The sequence below is a fragment of the Phyllostomus discolor genome, chromosome 2 (genome assembly GCF_004126475.2).
Source record: "Phyllostomus discolor isolate MPI-MPIP mPhyDis1 chromosome 2, mPhyDis1.pri.v3, whole genome shotgun sequence".
NCBI lineage: Eukaryota > Metazoa > Chordata > Mammalia > Chiroptera > Phyllostomidae > Phyllostomus > Phyllostomus discolor.
The window spans coordinates 197155720-197173882 of NC_040904.2; the positions used below are offsets into that span (position 1 = coordinate 197155720).

General features: G+C 38.9%; 1 protein-coding gene across 2 annotated transcripts in view; it reads right to left on the bottom strand.

The window, feature by feature from the left end:
- NTN4 (netrin 4) overlaps positions 1 to 18163 on the bottom strand; it is a 98144-nt gene that overhangs the window by 46500 nt on the left and 33481 nt on the right. For both annotated transcript variants that reach the window (XM_036019436.1, XM_028531633.2), the window contains exon 3: positions 10827 to 11105. In XM_036019436.1, the coding sequence (XP_035875329.1) occupies positions 10827 to 11105 (279 nt within the window). The remainder of the gene's footprint in view (positions 1 to 10826; positions 11106 to 18163) is intronic.

Here is an 18163-nt window from a genome sequence, read left to right on the forward strand (position 1 = left end):
CTCTATACCCCTACACATGTACTGTTTTATTCTATTAAAATATTTATATTGCTAAGAGTTAATACAACTATAGTTCCAATTATAATATTAAGGTTTTGAATGCCAAGATTAACAGACTTTGTTTTTCTCACTATTCAAAATGGTTGTGAATTTTCTCTCTAGTGGAATAATTACATATATGTATATGGTATGTGTATGTGTGTGCGTTTGTATTTTAACCTTATGAGCCTGGCCACTAAAAATTTTTTTTCATAAGAGGGACTAAGGATTTAAATTACAGTTTATCTCCTACTGAATGTAATTGTTTTAGGAAAAATTGAAGTACATTTCCAGCTCTTACAAAATTGGCAAGACACAAATGAAATACCTTAGAGATGTGATAGCTGGGACTGTGAACCAGAAGTCAGATATCTATCTGTAACCTCAGCTCTTCTCTTTCTGTGAAGCTTCCCCCTGCAGCACATCATATCAGCAGTTAAACAGGGAAACTAGGCTTTCCTGACCCAGAGCTCAGACTCCAGGCTCCCAACTGTCCACAGGATGGACCCAAAACTGCTACACTGAATATGTATTAAAAAAGGTATTTAATATGTATTTAATATGTATTAAAAAATTTGCAAAGTGAGATATCTAAGGAGCACGTTTATAGTAAGAAGAACTATAGTAAGGTTTTTAGAGGTACTAAAAACCTTTGTACCTCTGTGATGCCCCAATTTTGACTTAAATATACATGTGTTTCACATTCTGCAAAGCAGGTTCATGAAATGTTGAATCTATAAATGTCATATTAGGAGAATCACCCTTATTTTCCTATTGGTCTATATTTACCTTCAGAGATGTCAGCTCTGACACCAACATTTTAGCTTTCAGGTATTTTTATACTTTAACCTATCTGTGAAATAGTCAAAAACCTATAAATAAATATTTAAATGTTCTGGTGGAACTCTTAAAAGGAACCTCAATGGGAATTCTTTCATGAGTGTAAAAACTATTTTATAATGCCTCTAGTTCTAAAGTCTTCTGGTTTCCTGAACATCCAGTAAGAAAGTAATCTCAGACAACTTTCTTCATTAAAAGAGAGAATGTCTTACTATCCAGACAGAAAATGAGGCTAGATTAATTGGAAGGTTTACAGTGAAAACACTAGTAATTTCCAACCATGAACATATTTTACTGGCTTGCCCTTCTACTAGGAAACACAAGGTAGTAAATGAAGTATAACAGCATTCTGTTCACCTTGTATGGTATCTGTAGTTATTCATTGCCAAGGGACTACTGGCAAAACTATACCATGCTCACACAGAAACATTGAAATAAGGAGGTTAAGACCTTGAAATGGATTGAGAACAGTCTCGCACTAAAAGTATCACGTTGGCAGGCCTTACACTTTGTTAATGTTAGGAATACAACACTGTGCCCTGCTTCATGATAGGATTACCCATTCCTCCAGATCCAATGTGATGAGATGAAATAACTGCGATTGCTGCTGTCTTTCATTCACAGTGATCACTACCTAGTGCTAGAGATGAAACTAGGATTGTAGGCCAGAAATCCCTCTTTCTAATAAATCCAAAAATACCCATCAAAGATGACCTCTATCCCCCCAAAGATAGTCACTCCTAAAGTATTTACTTTGTAGATTATCCAAACTTACTGCTGTGACTCTTTCTTCTTTCTTCTCTTTGAGCCTTTTCTCTAGTTACTGAATGGAAGAGAAGAGAATTAACGACAATTTCTGATTCCATATTAAAATGTGGATGACTCGGACAGATTACCTATCCCTATAAACAAGAGTCTCTTTAATAAGGGTTTTTTCTTGGTAGCCTATTAGGAGTGAAGGTGGGGTACAGTACTAAAGATTTTGAGTGTGACTTCAAGCAAGTAAATTAGTCTACCCACAGAAGTGAAATAAAAATATGTATTTCCAGTGTTGTAGTAAGGATCTAGTGAATAATACATGAGAAAGGGCTTTATAAAATATAAAACAGCAGACCTTTAGTGGTAGGAATAGTCTATGTTCTCGCATGTCCTCACTTTCCTCCTTGCTCAGTTTAGATTCTACAGTCCATTGTGATAATCAATCCCTCGAGCCCATTCCCATCTCCCTTGCTCTTCCTGTCCTTTATCCCGTCTTTTTCCCCTTTTCTTGGCATAATGTCAGCTCTGGTTAGATCCAAATCTTTAACAGCACAGCAGTAGCAAAAAGAGAATGGGCCTCAGTGTCTGGCAGGTGAATTTAAACAGTGGCTCTATCCTTTCTAAACTTTTGAGAAGTCAGATGACATTTCCGAGCCTCACTTCCTCATCTGTGAAAGAAAGTGATGATAATGCATCATCTAGTTGTTGTGAATATTAAATTTAACAACATTTATAGCCCAACAGCACAAGACTTGGTACACAGTAAACATTTGATAAATAGTAACTATTAATAGTAGTATGATAGTTTTTTTCTCTCATAAGAAGACCTAGAACTAATATACAGGTGTTCACTTTCAAACATAAAACTATGTTTTATTACATAAAAATATTTTAAAATCCCAATAAACTGTTCTCATTTAATGACTTTGTTTTTCTTTTCACCCTCACTAGAGGATATGTTTATTGAGGATATGTTTATTTAGAAAGAAAGAGAAACATCATGATGTGTGAGAGAAATGTTGACAGGTTGCCTCCCATGTGCACCCTGACTGTGGACCAAACTCACAGCCTAGGTATGTCCTCTGACTGGGAAGGGAACCTATAACCTTCTGGTGTATGGGATGATACTCCAACCTACTAAGACACCAAGCCAAAGCCTTTATTGATTGTTTTTAATCCCTCTGTTCTTTTCCTTAACATCTTGAAGAGTCCAGAGCTTTCTAATGATTACTTTTTTGCTTGTTCACAATACAATAAAGAATTTTGAAAGAGGACATAAGAACAATGGTGTTAAACCTACACTGAATTTACAAAACATGACACACAAGAGGTGCAAACATAAATACACAAATAAATGTACTCCGGTTCAGATGAGTAAAACTTCTGTCGGGAAGCTGTATGAATGATTCTAAACCCTGCCTCATACAGCTAGGCAGCTAAGTAACATTTTCCTCAAACCCCACTGCATGGTTCTACAGGTTTCAATATTACTTTTAGATTTGAACACATCAGTCAAAACACTGATACTCTTTTATAATGAGTCTATGATTGCAAAAGAAAAAAACTACCTTAACAAGTGTAACTCAAGACATTTAAACAATTCCTCATGGTGTTCTAAGGCTTCTGTGTTATCCAGTGGATGACACTTTGGTAAAACAAAGAAGCTTTCCACGTTCCTTCTTATCATCACCCAACATTCAACAGCTGTAAAATCACCAGCTGCTAGGAAAAAAAAGAACTAATGAGTCCTCTCCAGCTGCAAAGGAAAAAAAAGCTTGAAATCTCTTCACATAATTTCTGGGAACCCAGAAGGGTGGAGTCAAAGTGTAGGGTTTTTTTTTTGTTTTTTTTGTTTTTTTTTTTGCGACAAAATCTCTACCCCTGTATACATGTCAAACAAGATATAATTTATTTTTGTCATTACTGGGGTAGAAAACTATGTGGGAGAAAATGTGGAAGTGGCTGATATCACATAGTTTAATAACAGCAGTAACCGCAAGTAGTATCTATCATATCCTAGGCTATTTTTAATTATGCCAAAATATGCCATTTTTAAATTTTTATAACAACTATATAACATTGATATTAGCCTCATTTTCTTAGGAAACTGAAGTACAGTGAGATTAACTTAATAAATGGTGTGGTGAGTCAAATCCGGGTCTATTTGACTCCAATGTTAGGGCATCAATCACTGTTCTGTCTTCCAGTGAAAGGAACAAAAATTGAACTAGCAAAAGATAAATGAAATAGATCTGAGAAGGACAAACATGGAAAAGGTGATACTACTTTAAAAGATCCAGGAGTGCGCCATGGCTGGTATGGCTCAGTTGGTTGGAGTACCATTCCATGGTCCTAGAGGTTTCAGGTTCGATACCTGGACAGGGCACATGCTTGGGCTGCGGGTGTGGTCCCTGGTGGGGACTTGTACAAGAGGCAACCCATGGATGTTTCTCTCTTTCCCTTCTTCTCTCTCTAAAATCAATTTTAAAAAATGTATCTTTTGGCAAGGATAAAAAAATAAAAACACACAAGAGTGTTTTAAGGTAAATGAAGTTACTGACTTACATCCCACTTTATATCTTTTCCTACTTCCTTCTCCTAAAGAAAGAACATGACCCTAAAATCTTATACAACTTAAGAAACAAAGTATCAGTTCCATTAACTTATGTAATTGTCTACCATCAACCATCAAATATTCTAGTGCACAAAATCAAATTTCAATTAATTAGTCACCCTCACAGCAGTATCAGGTGTAGCTGTCTATAAAGCAGCACCTTTCAAACTTTAGCAAGCATTGCAATCACCAAGAGGGTTTGATAAACACAGGTTCCTGGGTAGAGTTTCTGACTCAGTAGTTCTCAGTTAGGGCCTGAGAATTCATAATTCTAACAAGTTCCCAGGTAATGCTGATGTTGCTGGTTCAGGGACCAACTCTTTGAGAATGACTGCTATGAAAAAAACTGTGCCAATTTGTTTATGATGGCCATTATGACCAGTATGAAATGGTATCTCGTTGTGGTTTTAATTTGCATCTCTCTGATGGCTAGTGATGCTGAGCATCCTTTCATATGTTTATGGGCCTTCTGTATGTGGGGAGAGTAACAGGGGAACAATGGGGACAACTGTAATTGAATAAAATTTTTAAAAATGAAAAAAGAAAAACTGCTAAATCAAGTTTGATTTACACACACATACCTAGGGCAAGCTAACTAGTGAAAGAAGAGCATTTCTTAAGAGGCTACCTTCCATTCTACAGGCACAATTTACAAATCTGACTATTTATTCCCACATACCTATAATGAATGGTGTTCATAGATACACAACTATGGGAGGACAATTGATCTTGTGAGCATGTTTTTCATGAAGCAAAAGACTATGCTTCAATGTGCAATTTGCTCAGCTAAGCAATCATAGGAATAAGCATATCATATTCAAAAGAGGCAACCATACCCAAATTCAATCCAGCCCTTTATAATCCAGGGGAAAAATACGTAAAAGTAAAATGCACCTAAGCTTAGGAAGAGGAAAAATCTGAAATCAGAACCATTCATATTTCCAGCCATAAGCCTCTGCTAGTCCAACCGCTTTTGGCTTCCTTCCTTTCTCTTTCTTCCCTTCTCTCTCTTTTTTAAAAATAGAGACAGCAAGCAAGGAGTCAGGGAACTGGATCCCTGGAAGCCAATATAGCCTTGACCACACAGCTGTTTTTTTTTTACCTCTACCTGGTTCTAGCTCCAGATTTGACTTGGACTTGGTCTTGCCTGGTTTTGGCACATGATACAGTTACAGCAGTAGAGGCTATCGCTACTGCTGCAGAAGTTGAAATAAGTATGAAAGCTGGGGAGCAGGAAATCACAAAACTAGTATTATTTTGAAAGGAAATTGCTTCTGATTTCAAAGCAGATTAATAAAGAGGTTTCCCCTTGCCCCACCCCACAGGGTCTTCTAGAATAGATACTTCTCATTCTAACATCCTTTTGAAATGAAAAACCTTTACTCTATAATCCCCTTTACTTGGTTATCCAGATCTTTGTTTTTTTACAAAATTAAAAAAATTATTTATTTCTTCTTAGACAGAGGAAAAGGGAGGGAGAAAAAAGAGGGAGAGAAACATCAATGTGTGGTTACCTTTCACACACCCCCAACTGGGGACCTGGCCTACAGCCCATGCATGTGCCCTGACTAGGAATTGAACCAGCAACTCTTTGGTGCACAGGCTGGTGCTTAATCCACTGAGCCACACCAGCCACAGCCATTTCTTCTTTATAGGTTGATAGTCTTCTCTCTCTCTTTCTCTGTCTCTCTCTGTCTCTGTCTCTCTCCTTAATCTCTTTTTTTTAAGGGAAGGGGTTCCTACAGTAACTTCATTATAACTGAGAAACCAGGCTACAGTAAGTCTACATGATTGGAGCAGATGGTGGTCATCTTTCCAAAGGGTGACGCCTGAGCCCAGCTGGCAGCACACACAGTAAGCCAAAGCCCAGAATGACCTCTTTCCTGACACTGTGCCGCACTGCCTGACTCACTATGAGATGAGTGACTGCACAACCACAATGAATCAAAGTATGAGGTCCAAGTGGGCAGAGGCAAAAACCCAACAGGAAATAACTGATCACTGGAGAGAAGGCTGAAATAAAGCACAGTTGCTTACTCTCCACTATTCTTTGCCAAGAAAGGTGAGGGTATGGGATGAGCAGTAAGTTATGTTCTTCAGTCTTCAAATAAGTAAATCCTGAGAGGATGGGTTTGATGGTCAGTCAAGCAGCACAGCAGGATGAAAATCTAGGCTAGTATTATATATAAACCTACGTACCTAAGGGAAGAGAGAGGGACATTAAAATGCCTTCAATTATTAAAAGGGAGAACCTTTTTTCTTTTTTTTTTCCTCAAATAAGACAAGAAACAGCATCTTGTGTTTTCCTTGGTTCAGTGGCAGCAGATATGCTGGATTTCATAAAACACAACTTCTATCACATTGTCTGTTGATAAGATTGCTCAGCCATGGGAGGGGAGTAACAGATGTTACTGTTAGAACTAGATCTTCGCACGAAGCCTCTAATGTGGGCTACTTCTCACTATGGATCCACAGAGGAAACCCTCAACACCATAAGGTGCCTAAGTTAAAGCTCCTGCAGTATTGCAATGGTGTGATTGGCAGGTGTGTGGGTGCTGTGATATTTTTTTTGCATGTGTAAGCGCTTTTGGAAAAGCTGGAGATAAAAGGACAAGGAAGAGTTTGCTTTAGAGCCAAAGAATCCCAGACATCAGCCACGATGCCTCTGCCCCATTTTTCTACATGCTCTTTTCCATGAAACAGATTCAATCAGCAATGTGGTTAAAAGAAATGATCCACTCACCCTCCCTCAGCCTCCATGTAAATCTTACAATAGTAGAGGCTGAAGACAAGGAAGAATGTCTCTGTTCCTTCTCACCAGGAAAATCATTTGGTGTCCAAGTAAATGAGCAAGGTAGCCCCGTTGTCTGAGGTGACCCCAGCCACAGAGATGTGGCTGACCTTTGCCATGTAGATGGAGAACTCCTTGGTAGCCCCGTGAAACAAAACATGCCAGTCTGGTAGGAATGTGCTGCTGGTTGTGGGAGAAGTCCTTCTTGAGGCTGGAGACCAGCTGAGTACGCATGCTAATGATGAAGTTGGCCATGACTTGAACTTCTTGCAATCACTGTTTTCAAAAATCCAGGATGGTCAGAATGGTTGAGGCAGTCTTGGTTCCAACTGAGAGGAGGATTGGATCACATTGGATGGATCAAGACCTTTAACTGTAATTTCACTCTTTTGGCTTCATCAGTGTCTGTGAAGACTGCAGTGAAGGCTCCCACATGCTCGCCATATAAGCACATGCTCTTGGTATAGAATTGGCAGAGAAAAACATTAATGCCGTCTTTGATGAAGTGGCACATAGCTCAGGCATCCTTGTTACCATCACAACTGGCAAAGCCTTGATAGTTCAAAGAATGCAAAGAGATTCTTTACCCTCACTACTGTTGTTTCCTTCCTTCCAGTGCTCAAGGCAAGGTGTCCACTCTTACGAGATTGCAGGCACAGGTGTGCAGAAGAACACTTTGCTCTAACATTTCTGAAATGCCCTTCTTAGTGTCTGTGAAGTCAAAGCCGCAAGTCTTGGTGGCATAGTATATATAACCACATAGCTGCATGCCAGTGTCCCTGAAATGGGTGTGTAATTTCTCCAGGATGGTTTGGGCAGAAAGACATCTCCACTGAACTTAAAACCTCTTTGTAGGTATCTGGCTCCAATCCTTAAGTCTCAAATTCCAGAAATAATATGCATAGTGACATATTGGTCACTTTCCAACACTTCTATTCCCATCCAGGGCTAATTCTGCACATGTCTTGCAAAATTCAGCCATTTCAGCAATGGGCAGGTGTTCTTTGCCCAGATTTTTTGCAGCAATCTGGACACTAGAGTGCAGGTAAGGCTTTCCATTATCATTCTCATAGGCGCCACCTTCCAGACATCACCTTCTTGATGTTGTTGTCTCTCATATAAGTTTTTGTAGCTCCTAGGATGGCATCTCCACAGGAGCTCACCAGGGGCTGGCTGTGGCAAAAACCAAGGCAGAAAGACTTGGGTGGAAGGTGGCAGTGACCCAGACAGGATGCAGCTGGAGGGTGTCAGAGCTATGGTGGGCAGTAAGAGAGCAGGGTGTAATGGTAGGATAGAGCAGAGAGCCAGCAGGCACAGACACAGGGGTGTAGGCACATGGTTAACAGTTTTCTTACTGGCAGAAGATTGTATAAAATAATTGTATTTGAAGACTTTAACAACAATCTCTGGTAAGTCTGTGTAATTATCCCTTGTTGAATTTGGCAGAATTAAAAGAATTTATTTCCTTCTTAAGTCATAAAGGAAGTTTTTTTTTAGTTTCTAAAACTCTAGAATATATTGGGTGCTGATGGTCACCTGCCACACCTGTACCAGGCTGTTCATATAGCTGGCAGAGTCTGGCCATCAGCAGACCAGGCGAAAGGGGTGCGCTGGGGTGGCTCTGCCTTGCTGCTGGGGCTGATAACTTCTTGCTTCAGTTCATCTACAATGAACTTCAAATCCCTTCAAATCCAAGATCTTAATGCTGGAGCCCCTGGCAGCACAGAGCCAGTAGTGGATGGGGCCAAAGCACAGGGTGATGATGAAGCCCCATTATCTAGCATATAAAGGTGCTTGCCTTTGTTGAGGTTCCAGAGCATGGCCTGGCCATCTTGCCTCCAGAAGCATATAGAGATCCATATGGAGAGACATTCACAGTGTTTAGGTAGCCCATGTGTCTGATATGGTTTGTCTTCAGCTTGCAGCTTTGACAGGTTCCATACTTTGCCCAGCTTGTCCCAGCCACAGGAGACAATACTGGGAGTGTTGTTGTTGGATGAGAAGCAGATGCAAGATGCCCACTGAGAATGGTTCTCATCCAGGACAGTGTAGTTGCATATACCCGGAGAATATAATAGAAATGTCTAGAATTTTCTCTTTAGCCATAGAGAGTCTTGCTATCTCATTGAAAGTTTACATCAGAGGACTTAGTTTAAAAAATATAAAGAAACTATTGCTTTTAAATGCATACACATGAAAGTTTTGTAAGGCTCATGAGAACTCTGGTAATTTAACTTGGTTGATCAGAGCCATTCAGATTGTCTCATAGGTCATTCACTCCACAGGTGGATGACTCTGGGACATGTTATAGGGGCCTGCTTATGTATGCCCTTTTGCTCAGGACTCTATCCTGAAGTGACCCTATAAGGCTTGGATTCTAGGAGACAGTTGAAGAAACAAAGACCAGCATCTTAGTTCAGGCTGCTATACTATGGACTGAGTGGCTTATAAGCAACAGAAATTTATTTCTCACAGTTCTGGAAGCTAAAAGCCAAAGATTAGGGTGCCAGCATGATCAGGTTCTGGTGAGGATCTCTTCTAGGTAGCAGACTATATCAACTTGTCACTGTGTCCTTACATGGCAAAAAGAGAGCTAGCTAGCTAGCTGGCCTCTTCTTATAAGGACACTAATCCCATTTATGAGGATTCCACTCTCATGATCTAATTACCTCCCAAAGGCCTCACCTCCACATACCACCACATTGGGATTAGGGTTTCAACATATGAATTTGGGGGCGGGGAGATAAACACTAAGTCCATTGTAGCCTATGGGTTCTCCTTTCACTAATTCACTTAAATATAATGGCAGAAATTTCTAGTACTCTGCCTCACACAAACTACAGTCCAGTATGTTGATATATCTCAAGAATATTTGGGTTATTTTCTATTTGAATCATATATAAACTCAATTAACTTAGGAATAAGAGGTCATCTCATCTTTTATTTGAAGCAATAATTGTTCAAAGATCCATTAGTGTCTAGAAACTAGTAGGTTGGAAGAAAGTGAGGTGAGATCAAACAAGGACAGTAATTTTCATCATTTCTGTGTTCCTATTTTGTCCTCATTCAGTCAGACACACCTACCGAAGGCCTACTGCTGGCTCAGGTAACACACTGGGTCCTGAGGTTACAAAGATCACAGTCCCTGTCCTCAGGGAGTTTGTGTGATCTCCTAGAAGATGCATGGCAGTAAAAGTTCTGAAGAAAGCACAAAGAGATGTGTGAACCTAGAGGAAAGAGAGCCTAACTCTGCCTTAGGAAGAGATGGGGTGAGTCCACTCTTCACAGGGAAGAATTGTTATTCAATCTAATAATATTCATTCATAATCTATTCAATTCAATTGACTGAACAGCAAAAGATACTAGGCATTAAACCAAGGTTCGTACTTTTTCCACTATAAAATCCATTCAACAATGGTTCCCATTTATTGTTAAAACGGGCTTCTGTGCGATAATGCCACTAATATGATTATGCCAACCTCTCCTACTGCTCACCTTACACTTCATATCTGAAGGTCACGGTACTAAAAACTGGCATGGATGCTGTCCAAGGAATCTTGTTGTCATGCTTGACTACTTATAATTCTAAAATTGAAGATTAAAAAACAAGTCAATACACACTTTATAGGATGGGCATGGAGTTGGAGAAGTGAATCAGCAGCAGAGATAGAAATAGGAGCACTATACAAACACAGACCAACCTGAAGGGAACTTAGACTACCAGTGCCCAAAGCTGGAGGTAATGTGGTTTGGTTTCCATTGATGAGAACTCGTTTTACATACCACATGGAATGTTCCTGGGCCCTTGACAGGCCTGAAGCCATCAACAGGTACACATTGATCAGCATGGCCATTACAGAAGCAGCTGCCCTTGACAATGAAATCATAGATTGCGTAGTGTGTAAAGTGTCGAGGCTTTGTGTTCAGGTCATTTCTCTGACAGGGACAAGACTGCTGTTTTAGCAGCTGCACACGAAGGTTGGTGATCTTCAGCTGCTCTTGCGCTTTGGCACTGTAAGGGTTCTCCATATCATACGGTGGTGACAAAGCTCTGAAAATAACCTGTAAAGAAAAAGAAAATACCATGAGCATATAGGACTGTGTGCAAACCCCAGGTTGTTTGCCCCTTATCATTCTGGTTTGATTCACATCTCTTGTTGTCTGTAAGTGACATAATCACAAGAGGTTTTAGCCCCTGGTTATGCTGGGGGAAGAGTTACTCCATTACTCCAGGAACAGATGTGCTTCCTGTTTGGATGCAGACTCATAAATTGAGTCACCAGCAGAGAACTGACTGTTGGGGTGAAGGCAGCCATGCAAAGATTGAGGGGGTAGAGCATTCCAGGCAGAAGGAACAGCAAGTTTAAAGACCTTGAAGTGGAATCAAACTTGGCTTATTCAAGAAGGGACAACAAGGCCAGTGTGCCTGGAGTCCAGGGGATAAGGGGACTGTGTTTGGAGAGGAGGACAGAGACAGTGCAGGACAGATTCTGAATGCAGCCCTTTAAAGGCCAACACAGAGCTGCTCTAAGTGGAAGCCACTACAAGCCTGTAGGCGGAGAAGTGATATAATTTGATTTACATAAGTGGAACCTAATCAACAAAACAAACGAATGAACAAAACAGAACCAGAGACATGGAAATAAAGAACAAACTGACAGTAATTAGAAGGGAAGGGAGGGGGTAACGGGGTGGAGAAAGAAGGGTCGAGAAATGGGAATAGAAGACTCATGGGCACAGACAATGGGAGGGTATTGGCTGTGGGAGTGGGAGAGGCGAGTGGGGCCGGGGAGAGCAACGAGGGAAAAGGTGGGACAACTGTAACTGCACAATAATTTAAAAAACAACAAAGACAACAGAGCACCAAACACGCACATGCAAAGATAACTCTTGCTTTTGTGAGAATGGATTATAAAGGATAAAGAATAGAAACAAGACGGCCAGTAGGTAGTGATGGCAAAATCAAGATCTGGGCATTTATACTTCTAAATGAGGTGTGACTCTTTCAAAGACTAGTCAGTTATTTCATGGGGTCCCTGTTGCTACCAATATTCTTGGTGCTCCTTTTCTGTATCTGCCTTCCAAGCTTGTGGCACTGTTTTTGGAATATCCTTACTGTCAGTAAACATACAATCATTTGAGGGTAGATTTGATATCTGAAATTAATCAAAAGTCACATAAACCAAGATGTGGTGAGTAAAGTGATTGACTAAATCAGTTAATGGCACTTTTGGTTAAATGCAAAGCATAATTAACTAATGAGACTATCTCTACTGTTTAGTTATTGATGAACTCTAAAGGCAATTTAAAACTTCAGTTCTGAAGAGAAAACCAGAGGGAGGAAGGTTCAGAAGGGGCAGGCTTTGGGCATGTGGGTCAGGTACATCATGCCGGGAAATAAAAGGAGCTCCAGGGTGGGGTGGTGCAAAATCCTCTAGTGTTATTTTGGGGAAGTAGAGGTTGATGGAAGTGGAAATCACTGCCAGTGGAAACTAACGAATATAAGAAAGGAATTCCAAAATATAACATGAAACATATTTTAAGGAGGCCAACACTTACTTATACCTTATTATGCAAATTAAAAAAGAAAACAGAAAAAAAACTCAAGCAATCTCAATAATGTATGTAATAAGAGAAGCAAATTTCCCCTGAAAAATTCCTAAGTATTTCTTGGCTTTTTAAAAACATGTTAGAACTCTATTCACATGCAAAAAAAAAAAAAAAAACCCAGAAATATTTTTTTCTTTTCAATTGAATTATAGTTGACATATACAGAAATATTTTGAAAACCAAACACAGTTGACCTTTGAACAAGGTAGGATTTAGGGGCACCAATCTCCTGCACAGTCAAAAATCTACATATCTTTTGACTCTCCCCTAACTCAACTACTAATAGCCTACAGTTGACTTGAAGATCTACCAATAACATAAAGTCAATTAACACATATTTTGTAGTCATATGTATTATGTACTGTATTCTTACTATAAGTAGGCTAGAGAAGAATATGCTATTAAGAAAAGCATAAGGAAGAGAAAATACATTTACAGTATTTATTGAAAAAATCTCCATATAAGTGGACCTGTGATGTTTAAACCCATGTTGTTCATCAACTATAGTATAAAAGTAAGGTTGTTTCAAAAATAGAGACTTTAGATAAACTCCCATTTAAAAAGAATGCATCTAAAAGTAACTTTTCAGAAAGACACTTCTTTAAGGAATAGTTTAAAGATAAAAATTTCATTTTAGAAACTAGTTTTACACCAAGAGTATGAAAGGTAAGAATCAACTGTGTAGGATCGTTCCTCAGTGAACTATAACTTTGGGGGAGGGGTGAGAATTCAGTGGATACTTGGCCTCCTACAGCCAGCGCTCCATCCGGCAGCCAGGGTGATTCTCTCCACCCCCACCCAAAGACTTCCCATTTTTCTCAAAATACCAAGTCCTTATAATGGCCCTGCCTTATTTTTGTTCTTAGTGCTCATTACTACCTGACATGTTAGATTTGTAGTTGTTTAACGATTTACTCTCTTCCCAGTCTTGGATATAAACTTCCAGAGAGGCGTCGCTGATGTATCCCAGAACAGTGTCTGGCACAGAGTAGGTATTCAATACACTTTTGGTAAATTAATTGACTAATTATAACATTGTTCTTGGCATTCAAGTAATAGGTGAGAATTTCAAGTAACTTAACTTCCTTTTATAAGGTCCTGAACAGATTCACATACTGAATTCATGTTATAGCACCAGTAGGTGAGAGATAAGAAGTTGTATTATAAACAGTTATAAATAGTTACATAATATACAAGTATCTACATTTCTAGCTATCTTCAAACTTGCAAAAGTTAGTAATTATATCTTAAACTCAAACAATACTCTACCACACTTATTCACATGTTGAGTGGTGGAAAGCAACATATTATGGAATAAAATTTTCCAACAAATAAAAATGGCACTTACTTGAAAGTCAGTAGAGAAATAATGTCTCTTTCTTTTAACAATAGCTTAAATTAGAACATGATTTTATATTTTGAATCATTTAAAAAACAAGAAACATAGAATCCATTGTGAGTTTCCTGTGGGATTTGTTTTCACTATGACATCCCAAACACTGGCATTCTGTTAGACATTCATGAAGAACCCTTGCTCTAAACAAGACACGTGATGCTACTACCTCCTAGTTTATCAACCACAGTAATGCAAGGACATGGAGGAGGGCGACCAGTGCTAACCAAATAAGTACTCCATTGAAAAGCCTGTGGAGTACTTCTCTACACGGTCACCCACCCTTCCCTTTTCTGAACATTGGTGACGAAGCTGTTTGCTCTCTCTGCTCCTGTTACACATTCACCCTTGACATTTATCCTGTTCTCTCTAGCTCCCTTGCCCTCACCCGCCTCGCCCTGAAAACTGTTCCCATGCAAGGCTTGAGAAAGATCTGTCAAGGTTTGTAGGAACTTAGAAGCTCTTTTGCTTCCTGACCCCAGACTGGAAGCTGAATGGCAGCTCTGTGCTTGGTGAGCATGACACCACAGTTGGCACGCCGATATCAGCAGGGAAGGGACATCATGACCCCTGAGGCTGCCTGCTGGAAAGGAGACAGCAGAGTGCCACAGACACAAAAGTGAACGGGAATTTAAACCATGAAATCTTTTTTCCAGAAAGGAGACGCCTTAATCTGATACCCTGGGAAATGGATCTACCCTGCATCAGGAAACAAAGAGTGCGCCAATCCAGATGCTTCAAGCTTCTGGCAGGTCGCCCTTTGGGTTCCACCCAGTTTTTCTTCAAATATCCCCAGAAGAAGCCTGTATGGCACTACTAAAATGAAGTAAGAAAAAATGTAGAAGCCCTTCACAGAATGCCAGCCTCTTCTACTTTTGTTCCCATCAGGAACAGGCTGTATCTATGGGCCCATCACTGTTTCTCTGTGATTGCTTCTGAGGGTACACTTCTAACAAGACCTAGTTAAAAAGTCAGAGGGGGTCTGGGATCATGTCTACTTTGATGTTTCTAGTGTGTTAGTACTATTGGTCAGGACTTCATAATCTTATTATTTAACAAATTTGAGCCCCAGTTGGTGTGGCTCAGTGGATTGAGAGCTGGCCTGCGAACCAAAGGGTCTCTGGTTCGATTCACAGTCAGGGTACATGCCTTGGTTACAGGCCAGGTCCCTAGTCGGGGGTGTGTGAGGGGCAACCACACATTGATGTTTCTCTCCCTCTCTTTTAAAAAATTTGATTGTATTTTAGTGATTAATACTATGCTCATTACAGAAAAATCTGTCACTGAAAAATGTAGAAGACAATAAGAATCTATAATGCAATCCCCCCTAAAGACATATAATCCCAAGAGGATTATATTTTTCCATCTAAACTTCTGTATATATATATATATATATATATATACAAAGAATGTAATGTAAACAGCTTTGTTTCAACTTAATGATGCCTTGTGAATACTGTTCCTAGTCAATAAAAATAACTCTACATCAGTGGCTCTCAAAAAGTGGCACCCCAGACCAACAGCATCAGTATCAACCTGGGAACTCGTTAGAAATGCAAGTTCTTGGGCCCTATACCAAGCTGATGAAGCAGAAAGTCTGGAGTGGGGCCCAGCAATCTGTGTTTTCAACAAGCCTTCCAAGTGATTCTGATGCTGAATAAAGTTTGACAAGGACTGCTACCTTATTTAAAGACCTGGTTAGAATTCCATTGTATGGCTATGATATAATTTATTTAGCCAGGTTGCTATTGTTAGACTTCTAGGTTGTTTCCAACTTCTCAGTGTAACCAGTGACAATCTTGTAGCTAGAATGTGGAAGTTTATAATATTTTGAAGATACATTTCCAAATGTGAAATCAATGAGTTAAAGGAAATGCATAATTTTGAAATACATCTGAGCTTCTGAATGAGTCATGGACCTTTTCCCACCTAACCTTTGGAATCTTCACATTTCCCTGATCTTGCCTCACTTCTCTAAATCTGGGATTCCATCAAATTTTGCCTAAAGATTTAGATTCTTGGCTTATGTTCTGCTATTTCTTATAACCTAGTATAACAGAGACCCTTAAAAAGTTCTGAACAGGTTAGAATCATCTGTATGTTTTATCTTTTCTAGAATACTTAAAAAACTCTATATAATACTGAAAATTAGTAGGAAAAAATAGCATTCTATATGTCTTATTTATACTCTGAGGTGAAAATTTCAACATATTTAAGTAAACATTAGCTACATAATAGTCAAGGAATTTTTTCAGTACCAAACTGATACCTTATATATTATTCCATACTTAAAATAAAGTATGGAATAATTTTAAATAAAGATTTTATTTATTCATCTTTAGAGCGGGGGAGGAAGAACAGAGGGAGAGAAACATCAATGTGTAGTTGCCTCTCATGCACCCCAACTGGGGACCTGGCCTGCAACCCAGGCACGTACCCTGACTGGGAATCAAACCGGTAATACTTTAGTTCACAGGCCAGTGCTCAATCCACTAAACAACACCAGCCAGGGCTAACTTTTTTTTTTTAATTTTTAAAATTTATTAATGAGAGAGAGAGAGAGGGAGGGAGAGAGAGAGAGAGAGAGGGAGGGAGGGAGACTGATTTGTTGTTCCATTTATTTACGCATTCATTGGTTGCCTCTTGTATGTACTCTGACCAGGGACTAAACCCACGATCTTGGTGTATTGGGATGATGCTCTAACCAACTGGTCTACTCAGCCAAGGCTCCATGCCTAAAATTTTATTAAATCATAATAATTTAAGAAACTTAGTTATTACATTGAAAAAATCTCTTTAGATGCTAACTTGAGGAATATTTCAAGTCCAAGTTGATTACCCATCCTGTGGACTCCCGTGGCATTTGTTCTTTGCACGATAGCACTTTTATAAGAGTGCGTTGTTATTGTCCATTTCTTGTCTGTATCTCACATTAGACTCTGCTCAGTGGGCAGGGATCTTGTTTGTCTGGTTAACAGCTGTGTCCCGAGGCATGTCCCATAAGAAATGAATGAATTATCTTTTCAAATAGCATTTTTAAAAAGGAGAAGCCAAATATGGAATAGGGTTTAGAAAAATAGAAAAAGCAAGATGTCCTTACCACGCTCTTGATAAGTATGTGAACACACACATATGTATAAATACCTATATAAAAACATGTAGTTTCAAATGGCTTTATAGATTCTTTTTCTTCGGTAGCACACAAGATTTTTTACATGGTTAAGAAAACAGGTCAGGCAGGCAAGAACAAGCACCAAAACTCATGTAAATACTATATTTTTTCTATGATTTCTGGTCTAGTTTCTTATCTTCCAAAAACAGAAGCTTCAGGATCATTAAAGAACTGCTGTTGTTCTTTAGTGGTTTTTGAAATACATCTTCAAGTTCTCAAAAAAAAAAAGGCAGCTTTTCATTTCAATGGTTTTCTCTATTGTTTTTCTATATTATTTTTGCTTTTATCTTTATTATTTTCTCTCTTCTGTTTACTTTGGGTTTAATTTTCTCTTACTAGTTTCTTAAAATGGAACCATAGCTGATTGATTTGAGAACTTTTTTTTCCCTAAGTACTTGCTTAATTGCCTGCCATAAATTTTGATGCATTGTGTTTTCATTTTTATTTCAGTTCAAAATGATTTCTAATTTCCCTTTTGATTTCTTCTTTGAGACACAGGTTATCCAAAAGTATATTATTTGACTTCAAAATATTTGGGGCTTTCCCAGATATCTTCCTGTTATTGTTTTCTATTTTAATTGCCTTGTGGCCAGAGAACATACTTCATATGGTTTGATTTTTTTTACATTTATTAGTACTGGTTTTATGGCCTAGGAGATGGACTATTTTAATAAATGCTCCTTGTGCCCTCAAAAAGATTGTGTATTCTACTGTTGTTGGTGGAACATCATATGATGTTAAGTCAAGCGGGTTGACATTATTATTCTAATCTTCTGTATCCTTACTGCTTTTCTGTACTTGTTCTGTCAATTACAGAAAGACATTAGGATCTTCAACTACCATTATCAAGTTACCTCTTTCTTCTTGCAGTCTTTGTTTCATGTATTTTGAAGTCTTGTTATTAGGTAGACAAACATTTAGGATTGTCATATCCTCCTGATGAAC